The sequence below is a fragment of the Thermobia domestica genome, chromosome 4 (genome assembly GCF_964235325.1).
Source record: "Thermobia domestica chromosome 4, izTheDome1.hap1.1, whole genome shotgun sequence".
Classification (NCBI taxonomy): domain Eukaryota; kingdom Metazoa; phylum Arthropoda; class Insecta; order Zygentoma; family Lepismatidae; genus Thermobia; species Thermobia domestica.
This window is the reverse complement of record NC_137457.1, coordinates 325,560,169-325,577,650: the sequence shown is the minus strand read 5'-3', so window position 1 is coordinate 325,577,650 and position 17,482 is coordinate 325,560,169. Positions and strand designations below refer to the sequence as shown.

Here is a 17,482-nt window from a genome sequence, read left to right as displayed (position 1 = left end):
TAAAGATTGGCAATTAGATGTCTTGTGATAAAGTTAAAACAGTTTAATACCTAGGTAGTTTATATGCAACGAACGCTTTGTTGTTTATGTTCATTTTAAATTGTTGTAAGACTTTGTCATTATTCCTAGTATTTCAAATTTTCAATTTTGTGCAACCAACGTTGATCGATTCTTTACATAATTCAACTACTATTGCTATATTTTAAAAGTAATATTCAGTACTAAATTTGTTGTTCAATACTTCCAACCTATAATGTTCCAGTGTTGAAACCAGGACAGTTTCAATAGAGAGTATAAAAACGGAAGATAACCGATGTTCTTTGGACATCAAATCTACTTAAAAATAAAACAGTCTATTTTTAACAAACAAAATATTAAAAAAAATGTAAACAATGAAAATAATTCTTTTTTAAACAAAAATTACTTTAAAAAAATCTATTTATGAGTGAGTAAAAAAGGCGTGGGAAGTGCGCTCAACTACCACTTCATTTAGAAGAGAATTGAAGAATTTACAAATTTATTGCACGTGAGAGCGTTTTCCATGCCTTGTCTTTTAGTCATGTATAAATAGATTTTGTTTTAGAAAAAAATACTTTTCTTTGAAGCTAACTCTATGGCCTGTAGAACCCAAAGGTTCAATGATGCGTTCACAAAAGCTCTTCGATGACTTCTATTCTTAGCCAACTGAATCCAGTTTCTACTTTGTATTCCTATCTCTGCGAGATCCATCTTAACCTTTATTTTACGGCTTGTCAGTACACTGCCAGAATAGTAAATCCGTTCTTTCCCGCGTGGCACTGTACTGACACAGGCGAAAGGTCTACTTTGACCCGCGAGCACACCGGTTGAGAACCAACGTTTTTGGTTCCTTTCACTATGGACTATCTCTTCATACAATAAGGCACATCAGTTAAAAAAAAAATGTGTGCTCGCGGGTCAAAGTAAACATTTCGCCTGTGTCAGTACAGTGCCACGCGGGAAAGAACGGATTTACTATTCTGGCAGTGTATTGACAGCCGTAAAATAAAGGTTAATATTGTCCTCCCATCTGTGCCTAGGTCTTCCTAATGGTCGTTTCTCGATTGATCTTCCTGTCAAGGCTTTGAAAGCGTTTCTATTTTCTTCTATCCTAGCTACATGACCTGCTCACCTAAGCCTTCTAGTTTTGATGTAAACGGTCTAAATTATGCAATTCCTCGTTATGAAGGTCTGCCATTCCCCATTCCCGTTCCTCTTGGGTCCGAATATTCATCTGACGATTTTATTCTCAAATACTTTCAGTTTGCATTCTTCCCTTAAAGTAAGCGAGCATGTTTCACAACCATACAGCACAACACACATAATCATCATTTGATATATTTTAAGCCCCAAATTCCTTGAGAGAATTCGCGAAGACAAATGATTGTGAACTTCATATTAACACGAATTTCTGTGAAACAGAATTATTATTATTATTATTATTTTGCATTTTGGTACGATTTGTTATATTTTGTTAAGTTTTAAAGAAAAGAAAGCATTATTTCAAAATATTGTTTTCAAATATAGTAGGAAAAATCGTGAAAATTCAAAATTTTGTTTATAAATTTGTCGATGTTAACCACTGTGTAACTAGGTAGTAGATAATCCTGTTTTTCTCAGAGTAAAACTGATTGCATATGAAAAGGTTGAAATCGATCTTTAAAGGCAAACAAGAGATTTAACTTTAAAATTCAGGGCTATTCAAAATGATCCTCCCGATTAGAATTTCTAATAATTCACGTTTCTAAACACGTACATTCATGAAAGTGAAGTCAAATGAGAGAGAAACCCCAAAAAGTTTTAGTATCTGGCAAAGGTGATGTATTAGTTGCGCAGCTCACCGCTACGACAACAGTAACACAAGATGGTAGCAAATGAAAACAGGAAACCTTTTCGTGTGCTAAATTTTCATAGTAACTAGTTTGTTATTGTCCAAGTAAGTTTGGGAACTATGTTTGTAGAAGAACCCCCAAGCGGGCACAGTATTCATAAATGGCACTTTGATTTTAAAGTAAGTGAATGCATCTGTAAGAAGAAATCGCGCGACCGCTCATCGACAAGTGCGGAAACACTAGAGTATGTTCGGACCAGTTTCACGAGAAGCCCATAGAAATCCACGGTGAAAGCAAGCACAGAATTGCAGATACTGCAGCCTACTGTGTGAAGGATTATCCGTAAGCGATTGAAACTTTATCCACACCCATTGACATTCTTGCAAGCCTTGAGAGTGTTTACTATAAAAATTTAGCTCACAAAAAGCTTTCCTGTCTTCATTTGCTGCCATCTTGTGTTACTGTCGCCCTAGCGGCGAGCTGCGCAATTAATACATCAGCTTTGTCACATATTAAAACTTTTTGAATTCCTCTTTCATTTCATATCACTTTCATGTATTTGCGTGTTAATAAACTTGAGTTATTAAAGTTTGTAATCGGGAAGATCATTTTGAATAGCCACGTATATATATATAAATGCATAGAATTATATATGTAACAATGGAATATTATATTCTACAAACACATAGAAATATATGAAAATAACAATGGAAAGCATTGCACAAACATATAGAAATATATGAAAGTAGCATGGAACATTGTACAAACATGTAGAAATATATGAAAGTAACAATGGAATATTGTACAATCATATAGAATATATGAAAGTAACAATGGAATATTGTACAAACATGTAGAAATATATGAAAGTAACAATGGAATATTGTACAAACATGTAGAAATATATGAAAGTAACAATGGAATATTGTACAATTATATAGAAATATATGAAAATAACAATGGAATATTGTACAAACATATAGAAATATATTAAAGTAACAATGGAATATCCTACAAACATATAGAAATATATGAAAGTAACAATGGAATATTGTACAAACATATAGAAATATATGAAAGTAACAATGGAATATTGTACAAACATATAGAAATATATGAAAGTAGCAATGGAATATTGTACAAACATATAGAAATATATGAAAGTAACAATGGAATATTGTACAAACAAATAGAAAAATATGAAAGTAACAATGGAATATTGTAGAAACATATGGAAATATGTGAAAGTAACAATGGAATATTGTGTAAACATATAGAAATATATGAAAGAAGCAATGGAATATTGTACAAACACATAGAAATATATGAAAATAACAATGGAATATTGTACAAACACATAGAAATATATGAAAGTAACAATGGAATATTCTACAAACATATAAAAATATATGAAAGTAACAATGGAATATCCTACAAACATATAGAAATATATGAAAGTAACAATGGAATGCATTGCACAAACATATATGAAAGAAGAAATGGAATGCATTGCACAAACTATAGTAATACATGAAAGTGACAATGGAATATTGTACAAACATATAGAAATATATGAGTGACAATGAAATATTGTACAAACATATAGAAATATATGAAGGTAACAATAGAATATTGTATTATCTCACCCGATTTGTATCGCTGTAGCACGTTTTATAATTGTATGACGTCCGGAAATGAGTTAACTTAAGGTTACAGGACTTCAGAACACAATTAGACCACTTCAAGTTAAAGAAAACATGTTAAAAAAGTAGTTTGTTATCATCTCTTATTGTTTCTGCAGTATGAGAATTCAGTGTATAAACTGAAAGTGGTTCAATCAAATAGGGGATAGGGTAGGAGCATAAAATTTAATCTTTGAGCGGTGAATTTTTATTAAAAGACATTTTGTGCTATTTCGTACCATTTCTCCTATATCAGGATCTAGTGCTGAAACTAGAAGTGATTAAATCTATGGTTGAAATCTACCACTTTTCATTTTAATAAAGGACTAAGGGCGGAAATTAAAGTTTATTCTTTGAACGATGACTAAATACGTTTCTCGTTACCTTTTATTTCTTCTTCTCTTGGGATCCAATATGGACACTGAATCCGTCTTTTTATTTTTTATTTTATTATTATTATTATTATTATTATTATTATTATTATTATTATTATTATTATTATTATTATTATTATTATTATTATTATTATTATTATTGCTATTTCTTACCGTATTAAATTTGATATCCATTAACAGAAGCGAAGAAAAAGGCATCCTACAAATATTTTTAATTCTTATGCATAGAATACCTTCGAAATCTAACAAGGACTTAGGAACAGAACATTTTTCCTTTTTCTTAAACAACAATGAATGTAAATAGATAAATTTTACTTAAAAAAAAAAAAAAACTTTAGGGACGCCAAAAAATCGATGCTTTAAAGGAAATCCAATTTGAATTAGCATTAATAATTAGATTTCTGGATTTTCGGCATGTATGGCCACATTAGCCCGTCACATATGAGGGATGAAGTCCCTCGGTGATGATACTATCCGAGGAAAGGGAAGGAAGCGTCCTGGGACCTGTACATAGGTACTATCCCGACATTTGCCTAGTGTGAATGAGGAAAACCTCAATCAGGATCGCTGGCCTGAAAAGCTTTTACACTTTTTCGACCGAGTGTCCCCACCGGAAATCGAACCCAGGACCGCTTGCACCAGAAATCCAATTCTATGATTGCGTACTGAATGAGTTATTTAACAAATTAAACTCAAATGAGGCTTACAAGTCATATCAATTATGTTTATAAACCACAGCTCTTCTTAACGGAACGATCGTCTGTGTGTTTATGTGCCACACCTATGTCGAAAAGGTTAAAAGAGAATTTTGGATCATTTATACACTCGTGCTCATAAATTAAGGATAATGCGGATACATGGTGAGACAACGCTTTGGTGGGCGGTTGTCGGTTGGAAATCACCTCGAGGTGTGACCATGAGTTGGATTTGACCATTCAGTGCAATGCATGCGGTGCGGTCGTTGCACGGTGGCACCGGCAGCAGTCCGAATACTCAGAGGTGTGTTGGTGCATGTCAGAGTACGGTGCAGCGTGTAAGTGTGGAGATGTTGTGAGACGTGATAATGGTGAGTGTGTGTTGAAAATGGCTCAAAGAACACATATTGATGACGTTATGAGGGGTAGAATAATAGGGCAACTGGATGCTGGTCATACACAGCAGGTCGTAGCACGGGCCCTCCGTGTACCGCAAAGTGTGATCTCAAGATTATGGCAACGATTCCATCAGACTGGAAACGTGTCCAGGCACTACAGTACGGGACGTCCACAGGGTACAGCACCACAAGAAGACCGATATCTCACCATCAGTGCCCGCAGAGGGCCACGGAGTACAGCAGGTAGCCTTTCTCGGGACCTTGCCACAGCCTCTGGAACAGTTGTCTGCCTACACACAGTCTTTAGACGACTGAACAGACATGGTTTATTCGCCTGGAGACCAGCAAGGTGCATTCCACTGACCCCTGTTCACAGGAGAGCCCGTAAAGCCTGGTGTCAAGAACACAGTACACGGTCAATGGAAAAGTGGTCCCAGGTTATGTTCACGGACGAGTCCAGGTATAGTCTGAACAGTGACTCGCCGGGTTATCATCTGGCGTGAACCAGGAACAAGATACCAAAACCATAATGTCCTTGAAAGAGACCTGTATGGAGGCAGTGGTTTGATGGTGTGGGGTGTGATTATGATTGGTTCACGTACACCCCTGCATGTCTTTGACAGAGGAACTGTAACATGTCAGGTGTATCGGGACGTCATTTTGCATCAGTATGTTCGCCTTTTCAGAGGTGCAGTGGGTCCCACTTTCCTCCTGATGGATGATAACGCACGGCCCCATCGAGCTGCCATCGTGGAGGAGTACCGTCAAACAGAAGATATCAGGCGAATGGAGTGCCCTGCCTGTTCTCCAAACCTAAACCCCATCGAGCATGTCTGGGATGTTCGGTCGACGTATCGCTGCACGTCTTCAAACCCGTAGGACACTTCAGGAACTCCGACAGGCACTGGTGCAAGAATGGGAGGCTATACCCCAGCAGCTGCTCAACCACCTGATCCAGAGTATGCCAACCCGTTGTGCGGCCCGTGTACGTGTGCATGGTGATCATATCCCATATTGATGTCGGGGTACATGCGCAGGAAACAGTGGTGTTGTGTAGCACATGTATTTCTCAACCTATCACCAATACCGTGGATACAGTGGATATCACCAATACCGTGGTACCGATATGTTTCGTTTGTTCGTATGTTGTGTTTACTATGTGCCTATGCTATTAGCGCCAGTTTTGTGTAGTGCCACGTTGTGTAGTACCACAATCTGCAATTATCCTTAATTTTTGAGCATGAGTGTAGATAGTACACTACAATATTTATTTTATCGTATGTGAATCTAGTGTAATGTTATTTATTCATATTATTTTAGGATTTTCATTTTTTTATTAAAAAAAGGAAAAGGAAACTTACGTTATGTGGACGATAATCTAATCAATTGGACATATGGATAATTTGAAACGTACACGCAGAAATCGTTTTACCTACTAGTCGTAGAAGTCGTTATACAAACCTTTTACTTATTTTCACTTCAGAATTATTTTACTTCAAAGTAATAATAATAATAATAATAATAATAATAATAATAATAATAATAATAATAATAATAATAATAATAATAATAATAATAATAATAATAATAAAACATTTTCGTGAGAGATGAAAAGGGGGAGGTTTTTCTTTTTTATAAACTTATTCTCAGAGTGCGGAGAATGGCATTTCAGCAAATTACTGCACACAACTCGTTCTACCTTTGGAACTTTTGTATAAAATAAAAAAGAAATTCTGACCAAAGCATATACTATCTAATAAATAAAAAACGTTACAATTTCGGCAAATTAACTTTGCCTTCATCAGACACATTATGTGTGTCTGATATGTCTGGATAATGTGTCTGATGAAGGCAAAGTTAATTTGCCGAAATTGTAACGTTTTTTTATTTATTAGATAGTATATGCTTTGGTCAGAATTTGTCTTTCGAGCTATACTGTATTTTCAGAAATTTTGTAAGGAAAAAGAATAGCATTTTTGAATTCTCTGTATAAAATAATAATAATAATACGATTTGTTTGTAGTGCTAGGAACAACGACGAGTTAATGTACAGTACTTTGTCAAAATAATAAATTTATACATTTGAAAGTATTTTAAAAAAATAAAAGTTTGCTTACTTATTACAACTTTAAATCAATCACAATTTACAACTTGACCTTACATTTACAGTTGTTTAAGTTAAATTCATGAAAGTAAGATTATCATAATATTACTTTTGTTAATTTTCTTGAGATTTCTGTTTTCAATCATGGTTTCTCAGTAACCTAGTTAAAATATACTTAATGTACTTATTACCAAACGTCATTCCTTCTCTTGACCTAATATTAGGAACTTTTCAGTATAACGTTTTGTACTATATAAAGTGCTGGAGGCGCAACTTATTATTTTTGAACTTTTGTACTAGTATCGAATCACTGTCTGTTTTTTAGTAAGTCAAGTTTTAAAAATATTCTTCATTGTTCATAATTATAACCAACAAAATCATATTTTGTCTTAAAACGTAAATATTTTTTTATAAACCTCTTGTCTTCGCTCTAGTTTTTGAGTGAAACCTTCAGGTATACAATTTCCTACTAGAACATGCATAACCTAATTTTATATGGTATATTGCTACATATCTTCTTTTATCTCACCTTAACCATAGGTTGGTGGGCAACATGAAAATTTTAAAACTTTTTCCTCCCTTGGCACACCTGTTTTATACTTTGATAAGGTCTCTTCTTCGTAACTGTCTGTAGATATTCTATCTTTGGTCTTCCTCTTCCTGGTTTTCCTTCTCCCTTTTCCTTTATCAACACGCTGATCCAATCGAAGCACCAAATAAGGTGACCAAGCATGCTGTTTCTTCTTTTTCCTATTATCTTCATGATCTGTCGTCCTTCATTAGCTTTTTTAGTACGTTTTTGTTCCTTTTCCTTTTGGTTCTTTTCGATTACTATATATATAAATATATTATTATAAATATAATAGTAATATTAAAACATATTTCTTTAATATAAGGGGAGAAAATATCTTTAAAATTTTGTGAAAAAGCAAATAAAAGTACCGTAATCAATATGTCAATTATATTGTATATTTTGATCAGACAAAGCACTGAATTTGGAAGGAAAATGATATACCTCGTACTTTCATTTCTTCCAATTAAAATTTTGGATCCACGCGGAGATCTTTCTTAGCAACAGTTTATGCCGTACCACCGGAGTCCGGTGGTGCAGTATAAGCCATTACTGAAGAAATTCCCCACGTGGATCCAAAATTTAATTTATAGAAAAAAAAAGGGTTAAGTTCCGAAGTTAGTCATCCGTTCCTAACAAAATTTTGAAAATTTTGCGGAAAGAAATGGATAATTTTCTCGTTTGTGTGGTTTATGATACGTAAGGGGCTCAAGTTGTGTTTATTTTTCTTTATAAGCGGTTATAAATATGTAACTATTTGGCAAGCGGAGGGAACTATTTCGCGCAAGGTTACCGCATACTTGGATTGTGGAAAAGTAACAAATATTTGTATTCTGAACATGGCTGCAGGTGTACAGAGACGCACCATTTGGTATCCTTACGCAGATTCGAGACATTAATAGTTTTAACAAAATAGGTCCAAACTTCCCTAACCCTAAGCTAACTCGACCCTACCCTACCATACTTACCCGTATCTTTACTCTACTCTATCCTACCCCCAGGACCGATTTTAACCTCTGCCGCGCCCTAGGCACTTCAAATTGTTACGCCCTCACTATTACCAGAGCACCCTTTCCTCCAGTTATTATCTTGCCAGTTTTGATTCGGGAGGGTTGTTCCCGTAACTCGCTTACTATTTTCCCTTTCTTTGTTACTGCTCTTTGGAGTCTTTCCATTAATCACCAACTATGGACCTACATTTGTAGGTTACTCGTAAATTATTATAATTAAAAAGTGCACAAGGAATCATTTCCACAGTGCACAAGGAACCATTTACTTTTGTCTGCTAATAGCAGAAGAAACACGTAGTTTTCCTAATATTAGTATAGTTAATAACTTGTTTTCATCCCCCACCCCCAGTTATCCTTGGACAACTGTCCTTAAGTATTTTTATTTATCAAGTATATAAATCTCTATTTTCAGTTAACAAAAGTAAAATTATACGTATCACATATACATTAGCCGCCGAGACTTAGTTTGTTTGTAACCAGGTAGCTCAACCGGAACGGAAATGACATTTTCTCTTGTTTTGCCTTCCAATTTTTTGCGCCCTAGGCACATGCCTAGCGTGCCTAAGCGGAAAAGCGTCCCTGCCTACCCCACTTTATTATACCCTTTTAAAGTGGCCCTAAAAATTATGATTTTAACATTATCGTAGCTGTTATTACGCTTTTTGTCGAAAACCAGGCGGACCACCAAGTTCGGAATAAATGCCGGAAAAATTAAGGTACACAATAAGCCAGGTTTTCTATGTATCTACAGCTTCAGTCATTGCATACATTGTACATATATTTTGTAGAATCTGTGTATAGTCCACATTTCCATAAGTTTAATTCCACAAAATGCAAATACCGTGACAGGTACAAATACGCTCCCAGCTGACGTTCCATTAAACTTCAACAATGAATCAAATTACCAAATGTAAATGATTTGGGTTTTAGATAAAGACTAGCCTTTGGCTAGCTGGGGGCTTCGCCTTCAGTCTCCCATGTTTGGTCGACCTACGGCCTCGCATCTCTTATATATCAGCCTTTGCATCAACAGTGAATTTCGTGTATTTCCTCTTAATATTTCCTGAATTATGCGAGCTGGGGGCTTTGTTTTCAAACCCCCGCGTTTGCTCAACCTACAGCCTCACACTTCTTAAACCCACAATTCTACCGAATTTCAAGTTTCTTTTCCTATTTCAACTGCCTGAAATATAAGATTTTGTATCCCAAGAAAACGCCTATTTAAATAACATGGGAACTTTATCATCCCCCTTTAGACCCCTTAATAATTAAAAATATTCACTTTTGGCAATTTTCCTGTAGGTTAGTCCCGGAAGGCTACAACCATGCCAAATTTCATCATTCTAATCTGGCTGGAAATGCCTAAACATTATAGTCCAACATAAATAACATGGGAAAGATTTTTCAGTTGCCCGTAAAACCACTCTACAGTTGGGAATTTATATTTTTGTGATTTACTTGGGTAACGCTAACAAAAACGTAAGAACATACCGAATTTCAAGTTTTTATTCCAATTCCAAGTACCTAAAATATGAGATTATAGGTCCAAAAAAGGTTCATTTAAATAACATGGGGAAATTCTTCATATGACTATTCTATCAGGCCTTGTCTCCATTTTGTACTAATACACAATAACACACTGAGCAAGGCTATGTGATAATATGTAAAAAAAAAAAAAAAAAAAAAAACACTATCACGTAACAGTTTCAACACAATAACTGTGTCTTCATCAGACTTGGAAGGAGTGGAAGTCTAATGAAGACACAGTTATTGTGTTGAAACTGTTACGTGATAGTGTTTTTTTAAACATATTATCACATAGCATTGCTCAGTGTGTTATTGTGTAATAATTTTTTCATCCGCCCTTTAGACCTCCTAAAAATTTTTAAAAAATCACTTTTGGTAATTTTTCTGTGGATTAGTCTGAAAAGCCTACAATCATGCCAAATTTAATCATTGCAGCCCTATAGGGAGTGCCCAATTATTTTAGAGTGTAGAAGATATCTATATATATAAAAGAGAACGCACAAATCCTTTGTTCCCTCATCACGCTAATACGGCTGAACCAATTTCTTTCATTTTTGGGGGGTTATTAGGATTTGGACCCTAGATGGTTTTTATCATATCACTTTAATTTTTAATTACCAGTGTCTTGAGATAATTGACCATTCAAGTGTCCATAACGTACAAATCCTTTGTTAGTTCATCATAGGTAAAAATAAACGTATTTATATGCAACCCGCATGACCGTGTCACTCGGCGGGTTAACATAAATGACAGGCGATATAATGTTAACATTTACTGCAATCTACTATGGTTTTTATCATATCACTTGAAAGCGAAAAAGTAAAAATTATCTAAGTAACAAAGTTTATTGCGTTCCGGGGTGACCGCAGCGAAGCGGGGTGAACGCTGCTAGTCCTATATAAATAATATGTGGAAAAATTTTTAATTGCTCATAAAACCCCACTTAAGTACAAAATTTTTATTTTTGGTGATTTATTTGAGTAACGCTAACGAAAACTTACAAGCACATCGAATTTCAAGTTTTTATTTCAATTCCGAGTACCTAAAATATTAGATTATAGGTCCAAAACAGAGGCCCATTTAAATAAAATGGAGAATTTCTTCATCCCCCTTTAGACCCCCTAAAAATTAAAAATATGCACTTTTGGTCATTTTCTGTGGACTAGTCCGGAAAGGCTAGAATCATGCGAAATTTAATCATTGGAGCCCTACTGGAAGTGCCCAATAATTTCGGGGTGTAGAAGATGTCCCATATAAATAACATGGGAAAGAGTTTTCAGATCCCCATAAAATCACTCTAAAGTTCGATTTTTTTATTTTTTTTTTGAGATATACTGTAGTAACGCCAACAAAAAGGCAGAAGCATACCGAATTTCAAGTTTTTATTCCAATTCCAAGTACCTAAAATATCAGATTATAGGTATAAAAAAGGTCCACTAAAGTAATATGGGGAATTTCTTCATCCGCCCTTTAGACTCTCTAAAGATTAAAAGTATTCACTTTTAGCAATTTTGCTGTGGGTTAGTTCCGGAAATCTATAATGATGCCAAATTTTAACTTTTCACGTCAACCGGAAGTACCCGTTATTTTATGTCGGTAAGTCAGTTCATATAGTTTTATATATTATTATTATTATTATTATTATTATTATTATTATTATTATTATTATTATTATTATTATTATTATTGATGGCATACGTAGAGATAACAGAATTGGTACACTTTTTTAAGACAAAGAGTGAAGACCAGCAATGGAGCTGCATTTTCATTTCTTCTGGTTATAAACACACCTTTTGCAAGATATTTTGACGTAAAGAGTGGAAAAGAGATGAAACGTGCACTGTTTATGAAAGCGTGTGTGTGTGTGTGTATTTTCCATCAGTATAGTTATCTATAATACATTTATACTAATAGTATTTTTATGTAATTAGATAGTAAGTACAGTATCGAGGAAAAGAAGATGTATAATAGTCATATTTTTAGTACTTGTCAAATGTAATAGTTTTTCTTCTTTTTTATTTTTATTTTTATTTTTATTTTTAAATTCTAAAAGTCGCCTACTAGTATTTACCAGAAAAGTTGTCTTGCGTCAACCGGTCTCAACCTTCTTCCTTGTTTAGGTCACTCAAGTTGTCTTCATATCCTCAAATGTAAAAGAAAGCAAGAAAGAGAGAAACTTTGGAAGAAGGAAGCGTAATAGTCATTTTCTGTTTTAAGCTTTGCTGCTAGAAAGAAAGCTGAAAACACGTTTCATGTAAAGTAAGATTAGAAAAAAGAAAAATAATAATAATAAAAAAAACCGGTATCGCAATAAGACAACATTTTCAGTACGTTGTTGTAAGTGTGACCTTGTTTCATTAAGGCTGGCCTTGACCTAAATTTTGTTTTTTTGTTGTTTTCTTCCTATTCAGGTGACCTGGTGCGATACGACAGACATCTGGCCGTTGGAGAGGCCGGAGGGCATGACATCTATCCAATCGTTAGAGGTGATGTGCGGCAAAGATCACATGGATGTCCACTTAGCGTTCACCAAGCCTTTCGAAGGAATTGTGTTCTCCAAAGGTCAATATGGGCATCCACATTGCGTCTACGTCCACCCAAGCTCAGGGCTCACTTTCTTTACGTTTAGAATCTCTTATAACAAGTGTGGGACGAAACCGGACCTGCATGGACAATTCTACGAAAATACCATTGTTATCCAGTATGACAAAGACCTTTTGGAAGTCTGGGATGAAGCAAAGAGGCTGCGATGTGAATGGTTTAATGACTACGAGAAGACAGCTACGAAGCCACCTATGGTCATCGCAGATTTGGATGTCATCCAGCTCGACTTCCGAGGTGGGTAGAATTGCAAAAGCTCACGTGTAGGATTATGTATTACTTCGCAAACAATGTTCTTTAAAATCTATTGTGTTAGAAGCATACATATGCAAACCAAGTTGAATGCAACAGTATATTATTCTCTAATTCATATTTCATTGTTTGGCTGTAAATAAATCTCCTACGTTCGGCGGTTATAAAAGTATCGGGTGGGAACATAGTTCTTTCGGCATACAGGTACTCTAGATCTTCAGTACAAAGTCGAAGGCGCGGTGAGTAGTCGTATGGGCTGAGAACAGAGGCGGAACTAAACTATTAGACCCTACATCCTTTCCTCTTTGTCCTTCCGTAAAGAATTGTTCAGAATCCAAAAGAATTCAGAATACATTCAAAATATTACAAGATATTCATATTCATATTCATACCGTCTTTATTGCAGAAAATTCAGAGGACATCCAAAGCATTACAATCGTCAGATCTTAAAGTTACAGATTAAAATGTATACAGAATATTTACAAAAAGGTGTACTGTGTGTTTGCTAGAATCATAATGAAAAATTTGATGAGGTATGTTTTCGTATCAAATTCACTTTAATAAGGTGCATACGAAGGAATGACCACGAATGATCCAATTTTTAACACTTTTAAAAAAAATTCTCGAAAACTGTGCATGACGATTACCCTCACGTATGTTTCTTTGTTTGATTCAAGAGATGTATCGATTGACGTATCTCATATCTTTAGAGATTTTTTTTTCATTGTATGTTAATACCATTGTGTCATTTTCTTTTCTATAAGGGCACGGTGGCTAAATGCTAGAGCTCTCAATTCTGGTGAGAGGATCGTTGCTTCGATCCCAGGTCAGCATAGTATCTGTCGGTTTTTTCGGGATTCTTTTGTTTCCTCCAACATTCCCATTCTACAAATACTTTCATAATCGTTAACTATCCGTCGCATTCATTATCCGTCTCCTTTAGCCTACAGAACATCAGCATCAGAGTTCCGTCTAGGCAGCAAAGCAAGTTGACTAGGACCGCTGAGCTCAGAGGGGCTGCAAAAGAGAAAAAAATATCAACATTTGGAACAATTATTTTTTTTGTAAATTATTATTCTAACGTTTTAGTTTTCTTTGATACGGTCCTGTACATCCCATTATTGCTCTAAAGTAACGAACCCCAATTTATGTCAAAATGACTTCATAGTTCGCACTCAACGCTGGTCAGAAAGCGTTACGTGTGACGTTATATGCTAAACTGCTGATTCCAAAGATACCTCTAAATAATAATAAAAAAGTAAGTGTACTGTAAAACAGTCTGTCGCTAATGGAAAACTGTCAAAGATACGCTGGAATAATTACATTAGTACACAGCTTATGCCGGGGGAAATGAAGTGGCCTCTAGCCATAAATTCGCTTAGGGACGCAAGATGCGTAAATCCACCACTGCAAAGCATGAATATGAAAAGTAAAACTAAAACATTTAGTTTCATTTTTTTTTTTCTTTTTCACAAGAAACTATCATATAAATTACTAAAGATATAAAATAAAACTATTTATGAGAAATCAAAATATACTGTATTAAGAATGACAAAGAAATGCATTTTATCTGATCCTTTCAGATCGCAAGAATCTCTACAAAGAAACGATTCGATGCAAAGGGCATTAATAAAATTTTTGGGACAGTTATCGAAGTAAAATAATTGAAACGTTTGCCCAACTTAGCAGGTAAAATTCTATACCAATAAATAAATAAATAAATAAATAAATAATCTCATTTATACAAGAACAAACGTTTTAATTGATATGTATGTGTATCAGTATTTATGTGTGCATAAGGGATCAAGAATATTACAGATGAGAATCATTAGAAAAGTTGAAAAAATTAAATTGCCTTTTGGGTAAATGTTGGGACGAAAATTAACCAAAGTCGGTTAGAAATGTTTTATAAATAGGGTTCATGTCTATGTGGGATAAAAATTAAAACAGAAAGTTCTATTAAACATACTGTTGTTATTAATCTAAGTCTACGATGAGCAAATCTTATCTGTAAAGTTGATTGATTTCACTACATCGTATAATACAAGTGTATATTATGGTGGTGTGCTTAAGTAATTTTATATATACTGTATTACTTCATGGTTCTATATATATTTAAGATAAAGATAAATATACATGGGTAACTGCTTTCAGTTATCTAGGATCAATGTTAACAGACCAAAACCATATTCACGATGAACTTAAATGTCGACTTCTTGTTCTTATTCTTGTTATTATTCAATTCAAAATATTCTATAGTCGCGAATTCTGTCGAGGAATTTGAAGCTTACGATAACCATGCCTGTTGTTCTATATGATTACGAAACATGGTCGCTTACTCTGAGCGAAGAACGTAGATTGAAAGCATTTGAGAATAAGATCCTGAGACGAATATTCGGACCCAAGAGGAAAGGAAATGGGGAATGGCTGAATCTTCATGACGAACAACTACATAATTTATACGGTTTACCAAACATTGTTAGGGTCGTCAAGTCTAGGAGACTCAAGTGGGCAAGTCATGTAGCCAGAACGGAAGAAAGTAGAAACGCTTTCAAAGTTTTAACTTGAAATACAATTGGAAAACGACCGTTAGGAAGACCTAGGCGCAGGTGGAGGGCAATATTAAGATGGATCTCTCAGAAATAGGAATACAAAGTAGAAACTGGATCAAGTTGGTTAAGGATGGAAGTTAATGGAGGGCTTTTGTGAACGCAGCATTGAATCTCCGGGTTCCATAGGACCTAGAATTAGTTAGTTAGTTATACATTGGTAACTAAATAGCGGTTCTTAAGTCTGACTCTTAATCCTGTGAAATACATCCAATTACGTTTTGTATGTGGATATTTAAGTAGCCTTAACAGCTATTGATATGAATACAGTTGAACACATTTATCCCATCCTCATATTTAATTAAACCATATAGATTTTAAAATAAACATCTGGAGAAATTAGGTAGGTGAATCATGAGAAAAAAATACCCTTTCAGATCTAAATAGCTAGGATGGAATCGAGAGGTCACTTGCAGAAAATATAAGTTCGATTCTAGTTACGAACTCCGTGGGAAAGAGATCTTTGGGAGGACCAACAAGACAGGAAGTTAATATAAAAATTGAACTTAGAAAGGTTGATCAAGAATATTTCTGATTGGATTAGCGCTTGACACTGGCAGAATATTGGACACACAGAATTTCATCAAGGCGGGGGGAGGATTAAGATTCACAAGTTCATATTGCTTGAGGATTTTTTTAATACACATCATAACATGGTATATATATATATATATATATATATATATATATATATATATATAAAATATCTTGCCGAAAGGAGGTTAAAATCCGGAACCCCTTTCTACGTATGACAGTGTAGGATACAATGACGAGTTTCTGTTTCTGCAGCGATGGTCTTCATGTTTCTTAGAGTAAAGCTTTATTTTTATTCTTGTAATAAATTGTAATGAAAAATGGTTGCAAAATTTTAAAAATATTCACTTGTCTTAATGTTTTATCTTTATTTATTTGTTTACTTATTTTTAGATTTCAGAGACCTCTAAAGAGTTAATTATGTCATGTTTGAGGTAGCAATGTGCGTAAAGAAATAAAGCTAATATGCACGATAATTATATTTAAAAAAATAATGATAAATTAGAAAGATCGCATTATTTTAACATTTAGTTTGTAACTTTCGTCATATTAGTCTTCAAAGATTAATTCTTGGATTAAAAAAAAAAAATTAAGCTTTTGCAAAATTTGCTTAAGGAAACGAATTGACTAAATATTAATTAAGATTAAATATTAACTATAACATAGCTTGTAAGAGATTTTTGATATTTACTTACCAGAACGTTTTTAATAGTCTTCTCTATCATCCTCAGCGGCATTATTCAGAACATCAACTGCTAATTTTAACTTATATTCTCCTGGTGTTGACACTAACTTCAAAAAACTTTCAGTCTCCGAAGGTTTTAGTGAATGAAAACAAACAAAATTTGTCAATGTTAGACATAATCACAGACAGTGTACTGCTTGAATCATCTGAAATTTCAAAATAATGCAGTAAGCCAGCACGAGCTCGGGATTTCTTGTAACATACACCCATGATGTATCACTGAAATTCAATGAAGTTATTCTAAATTAATATGTGAGATTATTATTTCGTATTCAACATTTTGGACTTTATACTGTGAAAAAGCTATTAGTAAAACAAAGAACTATTTGTTTTGTTAAATTTGATAAACATTATAACAAATGCGCATCTATTCAAAAACTATAAAGAGTCAAACTCAAATGAGTATTTTTACCTTAACCAGGTTTATTGGAAATTCTGCAGAACTTAAATATTACAAGATTTTATAATTTGTCACTATAATTGTAAAGATTTCTACGTAGGAGTGGGAA

General features: G+C 34.2%; 1 protein-coding gene across 1 annotated transcript in view; it reads left to right on the top strand.

Annotated features, from left to right (window-relative positions):
• The window catches only part of m (zona pellucida domain-containing protein miniature), a 244,358-nt gene that overhangs the window by 212,739 nt on the left and 14,137 nt on the right, over positions 1-17,482 (top strand). The window contains exon 3 of the mRNA XM_081756801.1: positions 12,644-13,070. Coding sequence (XP_081612927.1) covers positions 12,644-13,070 — 427 coding nt within the window. The remainder of the gene's footprint in view (positions 1-12,643; positions 13,071-17,482) is intronic.